At 31.5% G+C, this 22,664-nt stretch overlaps 4 protein-coding genes across 4 annotated transcripts; 2 read left to right on the top strand and 2 right to left on the bottom strand.

Moving 5' to 3' along the window:
* Window positions 1-367: 367 nt before the first annotated feature.
* Window positions 368-901, bottom strand: LOC120254212. Its single transcript, XM_039262354.1, has one exon. It carries the CDS (start codon window positions 899-901, stop codon window positions 368-370), a length of 534 nt encoding a protein of 177 aa, XP_039118288.1.
* Window positions 902-5,257: 4,356 nt separating this feature from the next.
* Window positions 5,258-7,026, bottom strand: LOC120254211. Its single transcript, XM_039262353.1, has 4 exons — window positions 6,862-7,026; window positions 6,552-6,763; window positions 6,215-6,328; window positions 5,258-6,128 (listed from the first exon to the last, which is right to left on the bottom strand). The coding sequence occupies exons 1-4, from the start codon at window positions 6,986-6,988 to the stop codon at window positions 5,580-5,582; spliced, it is 1,002 nt and encodes a 333-aa protein (XP_039118287.1). The 5' UTR covers window positions 6,989-7,026; the 3' UTR covers window positions 5,258-5,579.
* Window positions 7,027-11,793: 4,767 nt separating this feature from the next.
* On the top strand, window positions 11,794-15,757 carry LOC120254214 (L-ascorbate oxidase homolog). The gene is made up of 8 exons (XM_039262357.1): window positions 11,794-12,041; window positions 12,180-12,289; window positions 13,565-13,835; window positions 14,121-14,223; window positions 14,291-14,636; window positions 14,712-15,077; window positions 15,145-15,226; window positions 15,300-15,757. Exons 1-8 carry the CDS (start codon window positions 11,892-11,894, stop codon window positions 15,510-15,512), a joined length of 1,641 nt encoding a protein of 546 aa, XP_039118291.1. The 5' UTR covers window positions 11,794-11,891; the 3' UTR covers window positions 15,513-15,757.
* A 525-nt stretch (window positions 15,758-16,282) lies between these two features.
* LOC120254213 (rab3 GTPase-activating protein catalytic subunit-like) lies at window positions 16,283-20,631 on the top strand. Its single transcript, XM_039262356.1, has 13 exons — window positions 16,283-16,498; window positions 16,590-16,678; window positions 17,443-17,546; window positions 17,907-18,100; window positions 18,238-18,416; window positions 18,615-18,950; window positions 19,039-19,103; window positions 19,253-19,301; window positions 19,418-19,571; window positions 19,732-19,816; window positions 19,885-19,954; window positions 20,034-20,174; window positions 20,257-20,631. Exons 1-13 carry the CDS (start codon window positions 16,387-16,389, stop codon window positions 20,596-20,598), a joined length of 1,920 nt encoding a protein of 639 aa, XP_039118290.1. The 5' UTR covers window positions 16,283-16,386; the 3' UTR covers window positions 20,599-20,631.
* The last annotated feature ends 2,033 nt before the right edge of the window (window positions 20,632-22,664 follow it).

Genomic DNA, 22,664 nt, shown 5'->3' with positions numbered 1-22,664 from the left:
AATTTTTATTTTTTATTTTTGACAAAAATAACAAATCTTGCCATATAAGAGGGTTGCCAAAGAAGGAAGTAGTGCAGCGAATATGCAAACTATATAACATGAAATATCTTATTCAAATACAATACTAAAAAGTTTATTTATTACAAAGCCAAATGCAAAGATATAAGATAAGTCCATACTGTGACTTAATTTTTATGTAGATTATTTAACTATAGTTTTGTTTTAATTTGAGAACCAAATTTCAATTTGCATCAAAATTGATAACTCATTTTTAATTTGATGCAAATTAAAACTTAGTTATCAAATTTAAATAAAAATATAGTGAAGTGACCTACTAAAAAATTAACTCTTTTCAATACGGGATTATTTAACTCACGTCACGCGCGTCAAGATAGACAGTCAAGATGAGGCCATAATGATCACTAGGAAGAACAGGAAGTAGCTTCTTCTTGTTTTTGTAATATATCCCCGGAATTGGCTTCTTTCCGATCATTTCTACGTTCTTCATACTGCAATCTTCCAATTTGCAGATAAACCTGTCCAATGTTTTTTGCAGAGGATAACTACATTGCAGCATTGGATTTGATTTTGTATCAAAAGTCCATCCATTTTCTCCTCCTCTCAACTCTATCCAAGCATCTTTCCACACTCCTTGCAGAGGAAAAGCCCCATTTTTGTCCTCATCCCAGTTCATGTCACCTCCAAATATCACATTTGGAAAATTCTGGAGAATTCGGAGAGTTTCCTTTGCCTCATGAGATGCTCGCTGTTCACTGTTGTACTTCTTCGGAGGATTCTGGCACTTGAGATGGCTTGTTGTAGCAATGAGTGTCTTGTCTAAACCGATTTTGATTTCGGCTATAACTACCCCTTTTCCTTTGGATGAATTCTTGAACGGCATCAACATGAACCTTCTTACTCTTGGTTTACTCAACTGCAGATGATCAAGAAGATGAAATACTATACGTGCAATAAATAATAATTCGATCTAATAGTCTCACATCACATGATTTATAAGATCGATCAGGTTAATGAAATATATTATACCAGCATACAGAAATATTTTCCTTTTGCTGCCTCCTCCGGTGAAACTGAAGATGTTATAACCCAGCTTGTTACTGTAGCAACTTTATAAAGCCAACACTCCTAGCCTTCTCATTTTCTTGCTTGTGATGATAGGTAAGTACATTTTTTTGTTCTCATTTATCTTCATTTTGTGTTCTTGTTCATAACCCTAGAGTAACTTAGGCCTTGTGTTCTTTTTGTTTCCTCTCTTGTTTTCATTAGATTAATAGAAGTAGAGAGGATGAGAAGAGAAGATGACAAGGTGAGTGGGCTATCCGAATTTCCTTTTTATCTATTTCGACTTTTTCATCATATATTTGTTTGATGTAGTGTTGTTTTGATGTGATCTATTATATTGAAATTTTGGTTAGCTTGTGATGGATTATCGTAATATGTTTGAATGAGAGATTTTCAAGAATTTATTTGATGGTTCTATTGAAGTTCAAACACCTTGTATGCATCACCCAAATTTCACTCCATGAATTTATTAAACACCTTGTATGAATTTATTATATTGTCCTTGCAAGTATTATATTGTCCTTGCAAGTATTATATCAAACACCTTGTATGCATCACCCAAATTTCACTCCATGAATTCCACACAAGGTCAAGAACATGACCAATTTACATACCTCATCAACAATATACAACAATTATCAAGTGGGCTATGCAAAACACAATGAGTTGGCAATTAGAATAATAATGAGTCAACATATACAAGCCTTGAAAATCTCTCATTCAAATATATTACGATAATCCATCACAAGCTAACCAAAATTTCAATATAATAGATCACATCAAAACAACACTACATCAAGCAAATATATGATGAAAAAGTCGAAATAGATAAAAAGGAAATTCGGATAGCCCACTCACCTTGCCATCTTCTCTTCTCATTCTCTCTACTTCTATTAATCTAATGAAGACAAGAGAGGAAACAAAAAGAACACAAGGTCTAAGTTACTCTAAGGTTATGAACAAGAACACAAAATGAAGATAAATGAGAACAAAAAAATATACTTACCTATCATCACAAGCAAGAAAATGAGAAGGCTAGGGTTTCCAACAAGGCAAGAAATGGAAAATGGAAGACAAAGACTGAGGCTTTTCAAAAGAAACCATTTTTCGGCTACTACAATACCCATGCTACAGTGTTGCCTTTATAAAGTTGCTACAGTAACAGGCTGGGTTATAACAGAAGAGTACTTATATAACTGCCACCAACTTGAAATCTGAAAGAGTTTATAGATAAGTGGAGTTACCTCCTACACCAGCAAATACTATTTTCTCGGATAAAATTTATCATATCATATCATATACTTTGAATTAATAAATTAAGAAAAGCTTTTTTTAACACTCCAATACTTGCTAAGATATGTTGATCCAATTCAACTCAAAAACTTAACCCAATTAAATGAGAAATTCATGTTTATATATTTAAAATTTATATATATTTGTCCAAATGAATCAAAGTGATTAGACTAACCTTCTCTTTTTTTTAATAAATTTGTGATTTATCCACTTTATTAATAAATAAATAAATAAATAAATAGTGATCAGACTGTTAATATATTAGTCTACTAGTCCTGACCTGAAAGAAAATGATGTCCGGTGAGTGCTTTTGTACCAAGCTACCGATAGCTGCCATTCTCACCTCCACTTGCACATCTTCACGGCACCAAGCATTATAGCTCATGATTTTTATCTCAGTTTGAGAAATATATATATTTCTTTTCCCTCTTGTTGCAACTGGAGGTTCATAGTAAAATTACATTACATAATAAAAATATCTATCAATCAATCTATATATATATATACCATGATCAGGTTCAAGTTCTTCAGATTGGGAACCTAAACACAAAGCACGTCGAATAAAGATAGCTCCTGCCACAACAGCGGCAACCGTAAGAGGTGAAGAAAACAATGAACTCTCGCCATTTCCCATTTTTTTTTTTTTAATTTTCTCTTGATCACTACTCACACTGAAGCTCAGTCAGTCAATCGAGTAAAATGCTCCGAGCTTATATTTTTTTTTTTAAAATTCGGTAGACTGTAGTGGAGTTGCTTTCCAGCATTAGGATTAGCTGTGTGAACTTAACATGTTTTTCCTTGATAGCATGTACTATTTTGACGCGTGGCAAAATATAGGCAGTTGATTGGTTAGTAAAATGTTATTGTGTTTGATGTGCCACAGATGATATGAGATTCCTAGTCATACCTTTGAATTTTGGAACATTTAGAGCAAAACATGTTTTCTAGCTTATATACTTCAACAAGAAGATAACCTATAAACTTTTATTCGTTAGGAATGAGGTTTTTTTTTTTTATTTAAATTTTATGAACATGGATAAATCACAATCTCATCCATTGCTTTGGAATAATGCTCAACTTTTTTTTTTTTTAATAAAGATGGCAAATGTGTGAAAGATTCTTAACAAACAAATAAATAAGATGATGTATTAATTATGTTAGCTTGATCAATCTTCTAAAGATTATTTATTAACTCTATCGAATATCATTTGGAGCAATTAAAGTTTTATTACATAAATGCCGATAACATTTTTAAGAATCAAATCTAATTAATAAATCTATCTTACCATGCAATTCTAGAACTTAGAGAAATGACATCTTTCAATAAAGGACCTAAAGAACAGTGAGCAAATAGTAATAATATATTGTCTCTATAGTATTATATATATTATTTGTATAATACTACAAGTCTACAACAATATTATCAACTGCCAATTCATCACTCAAGAAACAATCCACTGCACTAGTCAATGGTTATTGAATGCTCGACCTTTCACTTTAAGAGAAATGCACTACCACTTATTCGTTACAAAGATGATAAATGAATTGTTTTATGAGATTTTTTTTTGGTAAAAAAATAAAAGTTCAACCTACGTAAATTTTTTTTTAAAAAAAATTAGTTGGATCAAAATTTCTTAATAAAATTGATCATAATACTAATAAATTAATATTTATTCATATTATTATTATTATTATTATTATTTGTATAAATTATTTATTGTATTTATTTTTGATAAAAATTGCTTATAACTTATCCCGCTTAAATACAATATTGAGGTCAACTTTAGATAACCCAATGGTATAACACAAAAGTGCAAAGAGGAGGGTAAGGATTCAAATCCTTCTTCCGGCAGTATTGTTCATACAATATTCATGCACTGTACACTTGGGTCCAATATTGTTCTTGTATTGTTCACAGGCCTGGCCATGGATCCTTTGTGGAAGAAATAGATGTTTCACTCTCCAGGGTTGTAAAGCAGGAGGATTTTTCTTAAAGGTTTGTAAACCACCATAATTGGTGCACCTTTGTACCTGTCTGTCCTTTTAACAATTTATTAAATGGGGACGCCGGTTGCCTATTAGTTAAAAAAAATTCAGTATTAAGGCTTTAAAATGAATTCATCAAATTGATCTAGTTATTAAAATAAATGTATTTAATTTAATTTTATAGGAACTTCATACTTGAAACACCATGCTTTCCTGGGCAAAATATTTATGCCATATGGTTTATTTATATATTTACTTATTTATATTATTATTTAGGAACAATGATCTAGAGCTTCTTAAAGTTAAAGAGTTTCAATATCACCTCTAAATCCCTAATATTTTTTTATCCAATTATATACCCATCAAATTTTTAATTACGAAAAAAATTACTCTTTCACTTATTTTATTTATTATTTCTTTTTTTTTATTTAGTGAGGTTTTTTTTTTTAGCTAGGGCTCACCCAACTCTGATAAGCTCTCTCACACACTTTCCGTGGGGGAGCTTGCCCCAACTTAATATAGAAAACTATTAAATTTTTTTTTTTTTTTTACAAAAACATTAAAAAATAAGTTGGTATGAATTATAGGGACTTTTATGGTGGGTGGAAAATGAGGGGATGTTTTGATCGGTGGATCTTGTGGCCCTTTCCGCTATTATTACTTTTATTATTTATTTATTTTTATAATAAATAAATTATATTATTTATATTTTTCATCACGTGTGTACCGCTTTTATTATAAATTTTGTTCGATATGAGATTATATATATTTTTTATTTTCAACAAAAATAACAAATGCAATTGTCAAACAAACCAAAAGATATATATAATAATACATCATTTATGATGGTTTAACGACCATCTACATATTTATAAAATATTTTGTTCAAATACAATACCATAAGTTTATATATTACAAAGCCAAATACACATAGTACATAAAATCACCATTCAATACAATACAAAGATACTAGATAACTACATATCATGACTTAATTTTTTTGTAGATTACTTAACTATATTCTTGTTTCAATTTGAGAAATAAACTTTAATTTACATCAAAACGATAAGTGATATTCATTTGATGCAAATTAAAATTTAGTTACCAAATTCAAACAAAATTATAATAAGGTGACCTACTCAAAAAATTAACCCATTTCACATAACTACTAAGTTATTTTCCTTATTCGATGTGGGATTATTTAATTCACCTCAATGTTAAGCATCAAGAGAGATAGTCAAGATGAGGCCATAATGATCACTAGGAAGAACAGGGAGTACCTTCCCCTTGTTGTAACAGAATATCCCCGGAATTGCCTTCTTTCCTATCATTTCTACATTCTTCATACTGCAATCTTCCAATTTGCAGATAAACCTGTCTAATCTTTTCTGCAGAGGATAACTACATTGCAACATTGGATTTGATTTTGTATCAAAAGTCCATCCATTTTTTCTTCCTTTCAACTCTGGCCATGCATCTTTCCACACTCCATGCAGAGGAAAAGCTCCGTCTATGTTCTCATCCCAGTTCATGTCACCTCCAAATATCACATTCGGAAATTCCTGAAGGAATCCGAGAGCTGTCTTCGCCTGAGATACTCGTTCTTCCGAATGCATCTTCGGAGGATTCGGGCTCTTGAGATGGCTTGTCGCAACAATGATTGGTTTGTTCAAACCGATTTCGATTACAGCTAAAAACAGCCCTTTTTCACTTGGTGGATTCTTGAACGGAATGGAGATGAATTTTTTTACTCTTACTTTGCTCAACTGCAGATGATCAAGAAGATGAAATGCAATAAATAATAATTCTAATAGTCTCACTCATATCACACATGGATTAATGAATATATTACCAGCATGCAGAAATATTGTCCTTGTGCTGCCTCCTCTGGTGAAACTGAAGAGTGTTTATACAACTGCCACCAACTTGAACTCTGAAAGAGTTTATAGATACGTGGAGTTACTTCCTGCATCAGAAAATACTATTTTCTCCATAAAATTTATCATTTCATATCATATACTTTGATATTAAAAAGTTGAGAAAAGGTCCTTGTTTGATACGTTGGTCATATTCAGCTCAAAAACTTAAACCAACAAGATGAGAAATCCATGTTTATATATTATTCAAGTCTATATTTTTTTTTTCAAATTAATTAATCAAAGTGAGAATATTAGTCTAATACTCCTGACCTGAAATAAAATGATGTCCGGTGAGTGCTTTTGTACCAAGTTACCGATAGCTGCCATTCTCACCTTCACTTCCACATCTTCATTGGACCAAACATTATAGCTCATGATTTTGATCATAGACGTTTGAGAAATATTTATGTTTCTTCTCCCTCTTGTTGCAACTGGAGAAGAATCAGATTCATATCTTGCTCCCGTTGAAACTCGAGGAAAATCTAATTGAATATGAACCACAGTAAAATTACATTACATAATAAAAATATCAATCAATCAATCTATACATATATATATATATATATATATATATATATACCATGATCAGGTTCAAGTTCTTCAGATTGGGATCCTAAAGACAAAGCACGTAGAATCAAGACAGCTCCTGCCACAACAGCACCAACCTCAAGAGCTGAAGAAAACAATGAACTCTCGCCATTTCCCATCTCTCTGTTTTCTTTCTCTTGATCACTTCTCACACTCAAGCTTAGTCAGTCAATGGAGTAAAATGCTCCGAGCTTTTATTTTTTATTTTTAAATTCGGTGGAGTTGCTTTCCGGCATTAGGATTAGCTGTTTGATCTTAACATGTTTTTCCTTGATAGCATGTAATATTTTGACGCGTGGCAAAATATGGTCAGTTGATTGGCTAGTGAAATATTATTGTGTTTGATGTGGCACAGATGATATGAGATTCCTAGTCATACCTTTGAATTTTGGAACATTTAGAGCAAAACATGTTTTCTAGCTTATAATATTTCAACAAGAGGAAAAAACCTATAAACTTCTATTGGTTAGGAATGAGGTTTTCTTTTAAAAAAAAAAAAAAATTATTTCTTGAACATGGATAAATCACAATCTCATCCATTGCTTTGGAATAATGCTCAGCTTTTTTTTAATAAAGGTGGCAAATGCCAGCACATAAAAAATTGTTAACAAATAGATAATTAAGATGATGTATTAATTATGATGGCCGGATCAATCTCCTAAAGATTATTTATTAATTTTGTCAAATATAATGTCGAGCAATTAGAGTTTTATTACGTAAACAACCATAAGATTTTTATAAATCAAATCTAATTAATAAATCTCTCTTGCCATGCAATCCTAAAACGGAGAGAAATGACAACCTTTAATAAGGACTTAAAGAACAGTTAATGAACAGTAATAATATAATATCTCTACAATATTATATATATTATTTGCATAATATTACAATAATTCTATCGACTGCCTTTTTATCATTCAAGTAACAATTCACTTCACTAGGCAATGGTTTTTGAATTCTCGATTTTTCACTTGTTTTGTTGGATATAGTTGAAAAAGCAGTGATTTGTATTTACAAATCATTGTATTTGAAAATTCAGAAGAGTCAAATCCAGTGTTTGGTTGGATGTATTTGTAATGCTAAATCACAAAATTTTGTATTTGGTTGGAGAGATTTTTTAATTTAAATTTTATTATATAATTAATATAATATAATATATCAATTATATACTATATTACTAATATTAATTACACTATAATTATATTCTATTTAATATTTTATAAAATATAATTATGGTATAATTAATATTATGAGTAATTAATATAATTAATATATACTTAATTTATTATAATAAAATATAATATATTAATTCTTTATTAAAACAATTAATATAATATAATATAATATATGAATTATATATTATATTACTAATATTAATTACACTAGAATTGCATTTTATTTAATATTTTATAAAATATAATTATAGTGTAATTAATATAATTAATATATACTTAATTTATTATAATAAAATATAATATATTAATTATTTAATAAATAATTAATATAATATAATATATCAATTATATATTATATTACTAATATTAATTATACTATAATTATATTTTATTTAATATTTTATAAAATATAATTATAGTGTAATTAATATTATAAGTAATTAATATAATTAGTATATTAATTACTAGATGGGATTCACTGAATGAGATTTTGAAAATCGGTCATTTTGGCCGAATTCCATAATCCCATGACTTTTGGATTTGAAAATACAAAAGAGATTAAAATCCATTGAAACAAACAAAGGATTTCTCAAATCCAAGGATTTTCTAATCCAAGTATTTTCAAATCCAGCCAAAAAAACAATCCCTAAGAGAAATACATAGCCACTTACTTGTTACAGAGATGATAAATGAATTTTTTTGATATTTTTTTTGGTAAAAAAAATAAAAGTTAAATCTAAGAATTTTTTTTTTAAAAAAAAAAATTAGCTGGATGAAATTTTTTTAATAAAATTGATCAAATTTTGGCTTCATTAATACTAATAAATTAATATTTATTCATATTATTAATTTTTATAAATTATTTAATGTATTTATTTTTTATAAAAATGGTTCATAACTTATATCGCTTAAATATAATATTAAGGTCAATCTTGGATAACCCAATGGTATGATACAAGAGTGCAGAGGGGAGCGCAAGGGTTCAAATTCTTCCCCGGCAATACTGTACATATAATGTTCATATACTGTATGCTTAGGTCAAGTATTGTTCCTCTATTGTTTACGGGTTTGAGCGTGGGTCTTTTATGGAAAAAACAGTGGTTTCACCCCTCCAGGATTGTAGAGTATGTTGATTTTTTTAGGAGGTCTGTAAATCACCATAATTGGTGCGCCTTCATGCTTATTTGCCCCTTTGACAATATGTTCAATGGAGGTATTTGTCGTCTTTTAGTAAAAATAAAATAAAATACAGTATTAAAGTTGTAAAATGAATTCATCAAATCGATCCAGTTATTAAAATAAATGTATCTAATTTAATTTTATTGGAACCTCCTACTAGAAATCCCATGCTTTCCTGGCCAAAATATCCATGCCATATGGTTTATTTAGATATTTACTTATTTATATTATTATTTAGGAAAAATGATCCAGAGCTTCTTAAAAGTTAAAGAGTTTCAAGATCACCTCTAAATCCCTGATATTTTTTTTTATCCAATTACATACCCAGCAAATTTTTAATTACGAAAAAATTACTCTTTCGCTTATTTTATTTATTATTTCTTTTTTATTTAGTGATTTATTATTATTATTATTATTTTTTTTTTTTGAGCCAGGGCACGCTCACCCATCTTTGATAAGCTCTCTCACAGGCTTTCTGTGTGGGGGGAGCTTGCTCCAACTTTATCTAGAAAACTATAAATTTTTATTTAAACATTAAAAAATAAGTTGGTATGAATTATAGGGAATTTTATGGTGGGTGGAAAATGAGGGGATGTTTTGGTCGGTGCAAGCTTTGCATGGACCTTGTGGGCCTTCCCTCTATTATTATTTTAATAATTTATTTATTTTATAATTAAATAAATAAAATAAATTATATTATTTATATTATTCATCATGTGAGAGATGACTTAAATATCCAATCTCCATACCTCCGCTACTTTTATCATTGGTCTTTCTTTTATTATTTATTATGAATAATAACAAATTTATATTATTTACTTGTAACAAAAAATTTGATTGCCATTCCACCAGAAAAATTTTAAAAAAAATGATTGAACTCAATGATGAGCAAACAGCATGGACCGCATGGTGCTTTATATTGTGGGGGCAGAGATGAATAATGCATTTCATGACCTCATATTATTATTATTATTATTATTATTATTATTATTATAGTAAGGTTAATATTGTGGTCGTATTTGAAAATAAAAAATATATTTTTAAAGTAAAATAACTTAAATAAAGAGTTAAAATAAAATCTTTGGGGGAAAAAATATCTACAATAATATTAAAATATTTATTTAAGACCGGATCTTGATGTTACCTGTTTGCCCCTCATTTTTATTATTCAGTTAATTTTAATTAAAATATTTAAACTAGTAACTAATAATTTTTAATTAATTATTGGTATATACTAAAAATAAATTTTATATTTACAAAACTAATTGTATATAATTCAATTTTAAAAAACTCCCCAACAAAGAGCTTTTTTTTCCCTAAAGAACCAAAGAGATCTCTTTGAATTCCTTCGGACACAAGGAACTCATAAGTAATTAGTTGCTATAAGTCATCATTAGCATCTCTATAAAGAGCAATTGTAAGTTAATCAACTTGATTAATTAATTAATTAACTAAACATTAATTATCATATCACACATATATATATACATATGTATCTATATTAAACCCTTTGAGCATGCCATTTCAGACACACCGACATCACTTCTTACATGATTTACATTATTTACAGATGCACCTATTTTTAAAAATATAAAAGTCTTTTAGAATTCAAAATTCACACAAATATTTATGCAACAATTTTCAAATATCCAAAATACTTAAATAATATCCATATTTCACATATATTTTTACAAATTTTTATTAACCCACGGCACATATATAATACTTTCGTAATATCAAATATCGTTTTTGTAAATATCAAAACTTGTGAGTTATCCATCCACATAGTTTTCATGGTTGCTTTGATCTAGTAGCATTTCTCACACTAATAGTAATTTAACATATTTATATAAAGTCTGTTATATATAAAATATCCATTAAAAAAATTAAGATCAAACCCTAAAACTTACATAAGGTGCAAGTGTAAATACTTGTTGAATTTGTTATTATGCTCCACATCTTTGGATATCCTTGAATTTCTTTAGACATGGGACATTTATTGTTTATTTATATAAAAAATATATTTTCAAAGTGCTTTGATTTTAGTTATTCTAAATCTTTCTCAATTCTAGTCGCGTTGTGTTTCCTGCTCCTTTTTTAATCCCTAATTAATTAATTTAATAATTAGTTTAAACATATTTGGATTTTTTTAATTATTGATTTTATTTAGAGGGATTGCTTGAACTGATAAAACGAAACGTGTGATTCCCTTAAAAAGATAAAATTAAATTTTTTAAAGATAAAAAACAACAAAAAACAAGTGGTGAAACCCACCAACAAGAACTGTTTGCCTGAAGCCTCAAATGTGTAAAGAATCAATCTAGTTCTATATTAAAAAAACCACCAATATAACATGCACATGAGCCTGGTAAAACACAAGAACATGAGACAATGCATCATAAATGTTTTATTATAATTATTTCTTATTTACAATATATTGAAGTCCGTGATAATCAAATAAATTTTTTAAATTTTATTTACAATAACTTTTACCACCTTTTTTTTCTATTTGACTTAATAGCTAGGTTCTTGTGACCAGTGACCACCCTTAAATATCACACAGTCACTGAATGTATAGTACCAGTCCTTACTTTCTTGTCTCCCAAAATATTAATAGAGTTCTTTCTCTTTCTTGCTTTCTTCATCTTCTCCATCTTCTCTTGCCACAATGCATAGCAAAACTCTCACTCTTTTTCTTCTTCTCTTCTTCTCCTCCTTCTTTTTCTCTTCTATCCATGTTGAAGCTGATGATCCTTACCGTTTCCTCACTTGGAATGTCACTTATGGATTCATTTATCCTCTTGGAGTCCAACAACAGGTTTAGCTATCTATTATACATGCATATATATATATATATATATATATATATATACACACACATACACATTTCTCTCTTAATTTATCTTTCTCTCATTTTTATTTTTGTTGATGTTTTTGTTATATGGAATGAATGCAGGGAATTTTGATAAATGGGCAGTTTCCAGGACCACAGATTGAGTGTCAAACTAATGATAATCTCATCATCAATGTCTTCAACAGCCTCAATGAACCCTTTCTCATCTCCTGGTTTTCTTCTTTCTCTTTATTCCCTCTTTATTTTCTTTGTTTTTTCTTTTCTTGTTTTGGTTAAGCATGTTGTTGTCAATAAGAATGAGATGGTGGGTAGTTTCTTTTATGTTTTGGTCCTTGTTAGGGACTAAAATGTAAAGTTCTGTCCTTCTAGGATCTATAGCAAAGTTTCCCTTCTACTTCTGAAATATATTCATACGAGAAATTTTGAGGTTTTTAAGGGGTTTATAAGCAAAATACATTGCTGAATATAAAATGCCCCCGGGATCAGATATAATGACGAGTAAAACCACAAAGGCTTTACCTTTTTTGTGATGACGTCGGTGGAGGGTATAATTGTCATTTTAATGCTTCGATACGTGAGTTTCAAGATAGATCCGTGAGTGCACCGCAGGGAATCCAATTCTTCTCTTCCTTTTAAAAGCTTTGCTTACTTTTTTTTTTTTTAAATTTATATATTTATTAAGGATCAAGTGCATGGTCTAGTGCAAATGGATCTGGTGCAATGCTTGAATTGACCATTGGATCTAGATCGTACGGTCGTGTGCTTTTTGTTTGGATAATTAAGAATCGTGTTCCGTGACTTATTGGCTGTATTTGGTGTCAGTGGTTCAGTAAAAAGGTTCAGCCAGTTATGGCCAGCTCATTTGTGTTCCTTCTTGGGACCCACTTTCTAAAGTGCATGGCAGCTCATTTGAATCTTATTAAAATAAATATAGAAATATAATTTATAAAAAAAATATTCCTTTATTTATTATACTTAAATTGGTCACATGGTTGTTACTTAAACACAGTGAGATGTACACATGCTGATGTATTTTGTGGACTTGAAATGTGAAAAACTAAAATTTAATATTACTGTGTTCAATTAATCAACATTCATAAATAATGACCATTTCTTTTGTGAAGAATTGCATTTGATTTGACTTATTATATCTTGTTATAAGTGTTTACTTAGAATATGAAAATTTTGTTTTTTTTTAGTTTTTGGATATCAATTGTGGATTATTTTTTATTTTACTTACATTTTGATGTGGCAGTTGTAGTCGTTGTAGTTTTTTTTTTTATATTTGTTGCCGGTTCTACCCCTGATAAATTGTTGTTGTTTTAGTGTTTGTTTCTTGTTGTTTTACTATTCTGTTTTCCATTTTTTTATTTTTATTTTTTTGGTTTTTTTTTGGGTGTTGCTAGTCTTTTGTTTGCCTTCTTTTTTTCCTCAGTAATATATGATTATTTATTCTTTTTTTTATTAAAAAAAAAATGTTTGATCAGGAATGGAATACAACAAAGGAGGAATTCATGGCAAGATGGAGTTTATGGCACAACTTGCCCAATTCCACCAGGAAAGAACTTCACTTACATGCTCCAAGTCAAGGACCAAATTGGTTCTTACTACTACTTCCCATTTCTTGCAATGCACAAAGCTGCAGGTGGATTTGGTGGCTTCAAGATTCTCAGCCGTCCAATGATTCCCGTCCCTTTTCCTCCTCCTGCCGGAGACTTCACCATCCTCGCCGGCGATTGGTTCAAGGCCAATCACACTGTAAGATATCAAACATTGTTCTTCCTATTAAATTATTATTTTATGTTTGTTTGATATGCAAAAATTTGAAGTACAACACAACACAATTTTTTTTTTCAAATGCTCGTTTTGTAAATAAAGTAGGATCAAAATAAACTATAATTAGTTTACATTGTCTATTGAATATTAAACATAAAACAGTATAAGCAATCACTTGTACTGTATTGTATTACCCGTGTTGTTCTTATTTGCGAATTAGAAGGACCCTATATATAGTCATATCCTAACATACATTAGCACTTATAGGACTTGAGGGCGACTTTAGATGGCGGTCACAGCCTTCCTTTTCCTGATGGTGTACTCATCAATGGCCGTGGATGGAACGGCAACACGTTCACTGTCCAACAAGGTGCATTCTACTTACCGTAATTTTTTTTAACAGTAGTTTGCTTGATGCTGAATTCTAATTTCTGCAGGTAAGACATACAGATTCCGTATTTCGAATATCGGGTTGACGACATGTTTGAACATCAGATTTCAAGGTCACAAAATGAAATTGGTTGAAGTTGAAGGCTCTCACACTCTTCAGAACACTTATTCTTCTCTTGATGTTTGTCTGGGCCAGTCTTACTCTGTGCTTGTCACTGCTGATCAACCTCCTTTAGATTACTACATTGCAGTTTCAACTCGATTTACAAATCCTGTACTAACCACCACCGCTATTCTTCATTATAGCAACTCCGCCGGGAGGCCGTCCGGGTCCCCTCCCGGAGGGCCTACTGTTGAGATCGACTTCTCCCTCAATCAAGCCAGATCGATCCGGTAATTATTATATATTTTACTGATACACACTAGATAACATACTAACTTTTGAACAATTTTGAACATGAAAACCAGATGGAATCTAACAGCAAGTGGACCGAGACCGAACCCGCAAGGCTCTTATCATTATGGAATGATCAACACTACGAGAACAATTCGTCTCGCGAACTCTGCTGCAACAATTAATGGGAAACAAAGATATGCTGTCAATAGTGTCTCCTTCATTCCGGCTGACACTCCTCTGAAACTTGCAGATTATTATAAAATCTCCGGCGTGTTTTGGGCAGGAAGTATTCCTGACAGACCAACCTTTGGAGGTGCATATCTGCAGACATCTGTCATGGGAGCCAATTACAGAGAGTACATTGAGATTGTCTTTGAGAACTATGAGAACACTGTCCAGTCATGGCATATCGACGGTTATTCATTCTTCGTTGTCGGGTAACAACTCTGAAAACTTTTAATTTGAATCGATCATTCAACTGAACATAAATCTGTTGATCTGCAGAATGGATGGAGGACAATGGTCATCTACTAAAAGCAGAAAAAGTTACAATCTTAGAGACACTGTTGCACGGTGCTCGTTTCAGGTAACTACTGATTTCGGTAAAACTCCATTGATCACGATGAATTGAAACTGATATTATTAAATATGATCATCAGGTCTACCCGAAATCATGGACAGCAATTTACATGGCATTGGACAATGTTGGAATGTGGAACATAAGATCAGAGAACTGGGAAAGACAGTACTTAGGACAGCAATTTTATCTGAGAGTTTACACTCCATCAAATTCATGGAGAGATGAGTACCCAATTCCCAGGAATGCTCTTCTCTGTGGCAGAGCAGCTGGGAGGAAAACAAGGCCACTCTAAAAAACATCAACAATGTCCATTGTTCTTCATCTCAAGAACATTACTTGTTATAAGCTCAACTCGAGCTTTTTTTTTTTTTTTAAAATATATTTCTCTTTAATTTTCATTTTTATAAGTAGTATATTTCCATTGTAGACTTTGTTTATTTCTTCTCTAATTCTCAATGCTAATCACACTCTGTGATTCTCTGTTTTTCCCTCACTGTTCTCTTTACTGTTGTTTAATATAAAAATCAAGGCTTATAGGAAGAGTAAGGAATGCGTTAACGTTTTAGGAGGAGGCCTTATCTTCTTTTAGAGTTCTTGTCTTTAATGTTCTTATGTTCAACGCTCAGTGAATTTGTTGTGTTTCTCTTTTATATTTTTTTTGTTCTTATGTTCAATGTCTAGTGGATTTGTTGTATTTCTCTTTTATGGTCCTATTTGACTGTAATTGATTGAGTTATTTTTTATTTTTAATAAATTTATGATTTATTTATTATATTAAAAAATAAAAAATAAATAAATTTTTACCGTAGTCAAAACTGTCATGGAGGATTTAGCGGGCCATCGGATAGTTTTAAAGCAGATTTTTTTTTTTAAATAATTTTATAATTTTAGGGATAAACTCATAAACCCTTCAAAAAAGATCAAGATGGGAATAGAAATTTTTACCGGGGTGTAAATGTAATAAAGAAATTGTAGGGGCTTAAATGTAAAACTCTAGCTTTGGTAACGTGCACAAAAACTTTCAATCTCGGCACCGACGTCACTTCTTCGGCTACTGTTTGATTTTTTTTTTTTTTTCTCTTCTTCGACTTCTTCTCGATTTTGGATTGGATTTCCTTCTCGATTTTGGATTCGATTTGTCTCCATTTTCGATCTGTTTGGATTCCATGGAGGCCTCTCTCTCCTTCGTTTCGAGGGCTAAGACCGCCTTCCACTCCGCCGCGGTCAAGGCTGAGAAAGTCCTGTCCGACATCAAAGCCGATCTCACTATAGATCGAGGTTTGTTTGCGTGGATTTTTTGGTGTTTTTCCTTCGGTTTTTGACTGTGTTTATTGATTTTGTTTTACCTTTTGAATGGTTCGTCGTTTAGAGAGGGATGCGCAATCCAACAGGGTAGTGGGGATAGCTTCGGATCAAGACATGGTGGGAGCTGACGAATCGAACAAAGTCCTTGAAGAGGTTTGTAGTATGAACGGAAAATTTCATCTTTTTTTGGGGATTCATAAATTTATTTCGTGTATTCCTTGTCTGCAATCTAAGAATGCAGTTTAGAACATTGTTTCTCTGTTTTTTTTTCTTTTGCAATTGATTTGAATTTTGGGTTGTTTGTATAGAATCCTTGTCATTTGGTTTTTTAGAATGTGAAAGTTAAGAGCTTTATGTAATGCCATAGGACGAATGGTGAAAAATTCAGGCATTCACTAAAAATTTTATAGTTTTGAGTTGGTCCTTGGAGTTTGGAACTTAAAGGATTCCACTGAGGCCATGTACCGGAGCATTTCTTTCCCGTGACAAAATACATGTTTCTTTTATTGAGCTAGGTTAATTAAGAACATCACTTTCCTCTTCATTCATTAAATTATATATGTCCTGGATGTTACTAAAATAAACACTGTAATTCATGCGTCTTAGGTTTGCCAATTGTATTTAGTTTGATGACAGAATTTATGAGACATGATGGCCATGCTGTGTGTATGTAGTTCTGTGGCTGTTTGTAATTGGTTCTGTGCTACAAAACGCTTGTTACGAAACTTAACTAAAATGGGAATGAATATAAGATTTTGCTTATCTATGTGGCTTTATATGGTCTTTATGTTAGCTTTTAATGGCCTTTTAGATGGTTGGACTATGTAGTTGTGTTCTCTTTAAGTTTCTGCAATACAGCTGCAATACTTTTTTCCAATGCTTTTCTTTCTGATAGTTGGATGTCTTCTTATTTTTAGGCCACAGATAGAAAAACCACAGAAGAAGAGGATAATTCAGGCAAATGTATTAAGTACACTGTCATTCCGGCCACTATTTTGGGCCAGCTGGCAGTGGCTTTTGAGTAAGTGTTTTATTTTTCAGTCTTCTCTTAGTGCTTTGCTGTAGGTAATTCAAAATGCTTTCCTTTTTCTTCTTCCGGATGGCTTATATATATCTTTCATATAATATCCAGAACAAGTTTGTTTTATATGTTGAATATGATTTTTAGCTAGTTTGGAATGCTATTTCAAATTCGCATGGATCATCTCCGAATACCTCTGTTCTAAATTTAATTGCTTGCTTGATTGCTATTTTTAAATTTAATCTTTCATTTCTATCACCTTTTTCTACCCTTTTCATTAGCTTCTTATAATAGTTTTCTTAATTTGAGCAGCAGTGCAAGTGTATCTGCGCATTGTAAGTGATGTTTCTTTATATACAGGCGTGCTCAGAGTTATAAGTCTATAAAAGATATATTATCATTAGCTGTGGATCCTTTACCCAACAAAGATAGGACAGGGTTTGGCTTTTCTACTGTGAAGGCATTAGTTCGTCGTGAAAAGGATGAAAAGTCAAATTCTGACTGCTGTCTTGATGAGGAATTCCACTATCTGACGCGTATATTGTTTGATTCAGGTAGTTTTGTTTTGGAAATGTTCTATGGGGACTCTTTTCTAATTGCTATTACGAGTGTTGTGAATCAACTTTAGGATCTCATGCAATAATTTGTATTATTTTTCACTGCTTAATATCCCTGTACAAGATATTCGCAGAGGAACATATTCCTTCGGGGAAAGCCACGTCTTGTTCAAAAATCCTTCCTATGATGTATTTGTCAAGGGATATACTTAGTGCTCCTCCTGAAAGCCTTGTTGTTCGACTTTCGGTGCTTGTTGGAGGCTTTAAATCCCTGCAGAAGATGGTAGCCTTTTGGGTCTATGTTGTTGGAGAAGTAAGTTGATGGATTTAAACATATCTTTCTATATTTTATTTAATTTCTAAATTAGAGAGGCAGATGAATGAATATGGATACAGATAGAGTAAAAGGCTATCTTGTGTGTGTTTCAAATTTCAGTCTGATAAATGTTTCAAAGGCAATTGATTTTCTGATGTTCAGCTGTGAAGGCTGACGAGTTATTGTTACCTGCAGCTGAGGAGGCTATGGTCTGAAGGGAAGCCTATACCTCATGTTCCATTGGAGGGAAATCCAGACTTAAATTCTTGCCCTCTACATCAGCAGTTACAGGTTATAAATTGTTGCATTTCCAGGCAACAACGTCGAGTTCTTGCCACCGAGTCATTAGATTTTGTACTGAAAGAGGTCAGTCTAGATGGCGACCAGTCAGATTATCTCCCAGGGACCAATCAAATGGTTTATGCGAGAACAAGCTCAGGACATCATGTTCTCAGACTTGGTGCTGATCACCCATCTGAAAATCTGACCATGTTGGAGACAGGTGAAGCAGTATATTCTCCTGTTACTCAGGTATTGCACATTTGTTTGAAGATGCAACTTTCTATGTTTGATCCTCAGTAATGGTTTCTGGGTCATATATACCTCCATTGATGAGCAGGAGGGCCCGGTTTTAACAGAAGAACTTATTAAAGAAACAGAGGAATTTGTGCTGCGTACTGGGAGGTAGGTGTGCTTACCGTGACATTCTATTTTTATACATTTAGCAAATGAAGTATTCAATGTCTTCATGTTGTTATGATTATTCTCTTAATGTTCAAGTCGGAAGCAATCTTTATGATCTGCTGACAATATAGAGCCATGTGTATTGTCAGTGTTGGTGCTGGGTGTTCTCAACTTCTCTCTGATATGCAAGCTTTCAAGGCGAGTGAGAATTATCTCTATGAAATCTCAAATTTTGCAATCATTTTGTTTTCATACTGATTTGATGATTACATCGTGCCTTATGCATGGTATGCTTAATGTTTGACTCTGAGCAGGCTGCAAACCCTGGATGTGTTCTAGAGAATTTTGTAAGATGGCATTCTCCACCGGATTGGACTGAAGATTCAGACGGTGAGGCAAATGTTGCGGCTGATGCAGAAGATTCATCATCCAGAAGAGGTCGACTAAGCAGACGAATGCGGAAGGAAGGTGCATTTATTGTGCCTGATTTTCTATTTTTATGACAGAAATGGGGTGCTAATGGACCAAAAAAATATATATTATCGTATCACATCATCCCATTTGATACCAGCTGCCTTGCATTTATGAAACTTACCCGACCAGAAGAACTTTTCTCATCATCTATTAGGTAATTTGTGGCGTGAATTATGGGAAACTGCAAAACCATTGCCAGCCATTAGACAAACACCACTTTTCGATGAGGATTTAGCTGTGTAAGGAAATAACTTTTTTGATGATTTATAGTTTGAAGAAAATTCTATATCAGCAATTCAATTTGCAGTGAAAGCATTTTAACCACCTTGGAGGAAATCTCCCCATCAGAGCTCTTTGAGCAACTTTTTGTCTCTGCTGTAAGTATTAGCAATTGGAATTTGTACTTGATTCTGTTCACAAGAATTGAACTCTTAACTTATGCAATTTATCTTTCAGCTATGCTCGAGCTTTCTGATAGCAGAAGCTACACTCTCTGCAGACAGTAACTTATCTGAACTATTCTACAAATGTAAAGACTACGTGATCGCTACTTATCAAAGTGGCACGACAGATAAAAATTTAGCTGATATCTGCAAAGTAAGCTATATGTTGGTGTCGATTTCCGTTTGTCATGAACAATGTGAATAATGAAGAGCATTGCATTTAAATGTTTCTTTAGGTGTATGAAACAGTAGAGAAAATCATGACTCATCCTGAGGAAGCTGTTAAGATCATGGATCGATCTGATGAAACATTTTCAAATGAACAACCAAAGAACCGATTCAAAAAAATTAGCATGAACTTTCTCGGCAAAGATAGACAGACACCGTTGCATTGGAAGGCAGTGAAGGATGAGAAGAACTCACAAGAGAAGCAATCTCATGTGTTGTCAAATTTGTTTGATAAAGGATCATCTTTGTTTTCTAAAATGAATTCAAAATCAAGTGGTGCTCCTGCTCCTGCTCCTGCTCCATCCTCTGTTCCCTCTGGTTTGGATGGAACTGATTGGACTATTGTTTGACAAAATAAGAATTGTTTCTGAGTTCCTGAATTTTAATGGTTTTGATTTTGTGACAGACAGTGACCATACAATTCATCACAATGAGATTAAGATATAATATGGAGTCTTTTTGTTTTTTTAATCTTTCTATCATTACAATTTTAACATTTTCATAATAATGGGTTAAATGTCTCAAAATTATAACAAAGCTTTTAGGCGGAGGCCCAGAGGTAATAACTGATAATTATAATGTGATAAGTACAATGATGCTATATTAGTTTGCAATATCATTATATATATAACAAAGCGTGATTAGATAGCAAAACTCAGTTTTACATCTATAACTTTTTCCTACGAAATTAGATTATATTAAGACATACTAGCTAATTAATCAGTTCCATATACATAAACAGAATTAAACAAACACTGAAGAAGGGAAATCTTTATATAGATAATAATCATTTATTTATATATAATCTTTAAAGAGTGACATATCACATATGTAGTTTGGGATATAACAAATTAACTACAAACAAAGTACAGACATTAATCATGCGCATGAAGATCAACACATGCAGAGAGAGATTTAAGAAACATGCACGCATGGATATATTCATGCAAGGTGGCCATGCAAGCATCATCACGACTAGCAACTCAACCGTCGGTGCCATCATCATTGTCTTCGTTTTCATGCCATTGTCTTAGTATTTTATTTATATAAATACTTCTCCCGTAGGTTTTTCATACTTTTAGTGTGCGTTTGGATGGTGGTTTTGAACTTATGATTACTAGGAATGGGAATAGGCACATATCTCAAGAGAAGCACATGTTTAAAGAAGGTAGGGAATGAGAATAGATTCCCTGGTCAAAGCAATAGATGGCTAGTCTCCATTACCCCTAAATTTGGGGGTAATGGATGGGAATTAAAAAAAAAGCATTAATACTCTTCTTTCATAATATTTAATTACAACATATTTAACATATATATTTAATTCTAATTTTTAAAATAATAATAATAATAATAATACTACGAACTATTTAACATATATTTAATTACAATTATTAAAATTGACAATAATATTTAAATATTTACAATACTTATTTGTAGTAAGTAATTTAAATAATATATTATTTAATGAATATAAGATAATAATAAAAATATATAATATTCAAAATATTTCACTAATAAAATATTTAAAATAAGTAATGTTTCGATATTATTCATTTGCACTAAGGGCAAAATGGTAACATTACAACATGTTTTTTTTTTTCTTTTTCCCATTCCCAATGAAATTTTCTATCAACCAAACACAGTTTTCATTCCCATTACCATCCATTACCATTTCCATTACCGTTACCGTTACCGTTACCGTTATCGTTACCGTTACCATTACCATTCTTTTTATTCCTATTATTCCCATTGCCATTCCCATTCCACGATCCAAACGACCCCTTGATATCTGCTAACAATGTTCTAGTCCTCCCAAGCACAAAGGACTTCATTTCATAATGAACATGATCAACATTGTTCATAGTCATTGGTGCACTTCCATGGATAATTTGATCACCTTTGAACCCTTTCTCTTCTTCTTTCATGACTTCATTGGAGGTTACTAGAGTTCTAGCACTTGAATTGCAAGCAAGAGATGCAAGGACGAAGAAGAGAGTGATGAGAGCAAGAGCTTTTGCAATATTTGCCATACTATATATATATATATATATATATATATATATATATAATTAAGATTAATGTAGTGAAGGAGCTAGTATATATGTTCTTGATGATCATGGGGTTTTTATAGTGTTTGTAGTGAGGGTAGTCTTAATTTCTAGACAAGCAAATACTTTTAAGAACTAGCTCCATTAATTAATAATTGTTTATGATTGAGAGAAAGTACATGTAATGTTTTTAGTGAACTTCTTTTCTTGCATATTATGAAAGAATCAAGCTCTAGCTGCTTCGTAGTGTTTCTTTTCTTTTGTTTTTTATAATTTGGTTTTGATATCAATTTAAATATAAATATGACTATATATATATAGTTTCTTTTAATCATAAGCCAAATGGAGGATATGGAGCCATAGATCAT

This window comes from Dioscorea cayenensis, unplaced genomic scaffold (assembly GCF_009730915.1).
Source record: "Dioscorea cayenensis subsp. rotundata cultivar TDr96_F1 unplaced genomic scaffold, TDr96_F1_v2_PseudoChromosome.rev07_lg8_w22 25.fasta BLBR01000381.1, whole genome shotgun sequence".
NCBI classification, from domain to species: Eukaryota; Viridiplantae; Streptophyta; class Magnoliopsida; order Dioscoreales; family Dioscoreaceae; genus Dioscorea; species Dioscorea cayenensis.
Note: the sequence above shows the minus strand (reverse complement) of the source record. Positions and strands in the feature narration are given on the sequence as shown.

Bases quoted from the DNA above. Each gene is read 5' to 3' on its own strand.
- LOC120254212 (XM_039262354.1), bottom strand. From the start codon at position 901: ATGCCGTTCAAGAATTCATCCAAAGGAAAAGGGGTAGTTATAGCCGAA.
- LOC120254211 (XM_039262353.1), bottom strand. From the start codon at position 6,988: ATGGGAAATGGCGAGAGTTCATTGTTTTCTTCAGCTCTTGAGGTTGGT. The intron at 6,764-6,861 runs GTATATATATAT...ATATTCAATTAG, and splicing joins AGAACTTGAACCTGATCATG to ATTTTCCTCGAGTTTCAACG. The intron at 6,129-6,214 runs GTAATATATTCA...GATCATCTGCAG, and splicing joins GACAATATTTCTGCATGCTG to TTGAGCAAAGTAAGAGTAAA.
- LOC120254214 (XM_039262357.1), top strand. From the start codon at position 11,892: ATGCATAGCAAAACTCTCACTCTTTTTCTTCTTCTCTTCTTCTCCTCC. The intron at 12,042-12,179 runs GTTTAGCTATCT...GAATGAATGCAG, and splicing joins CTCTTGGAGTCCAACAACAG to GGAATTTTGATAAATGGGCA. The intron at 13,836-14,120 runs GTAAGATATCAA...TAGCACTTATAG, and splicing joins GGTTCAAGGCCAATCACACT to GACTTGAGGGCGACTTTAGA.
- LOC120254213 (XM_039262356.1), top strand. From the start codon at position 16,387: ATGGAGGCCTCTCTCTCCTTCGTTTCGAGGGCTAAGACCGCCTTCCAC. The intron at 18,101-18,237 runs GTAGTTTTGTTT...AGATATTCGCAG, and splicing joins GCGTATATTGTTTGATTCAG to AGGAACATATTCCTTCGGGG. The intron at 19,955-20,033 runs GTAAGTATTAGC...TTTATCTTTCAG, and splicing joins AGCAACTTTTTGTCTCTGCT to CTATGCTCGAGCTTTCTGAT.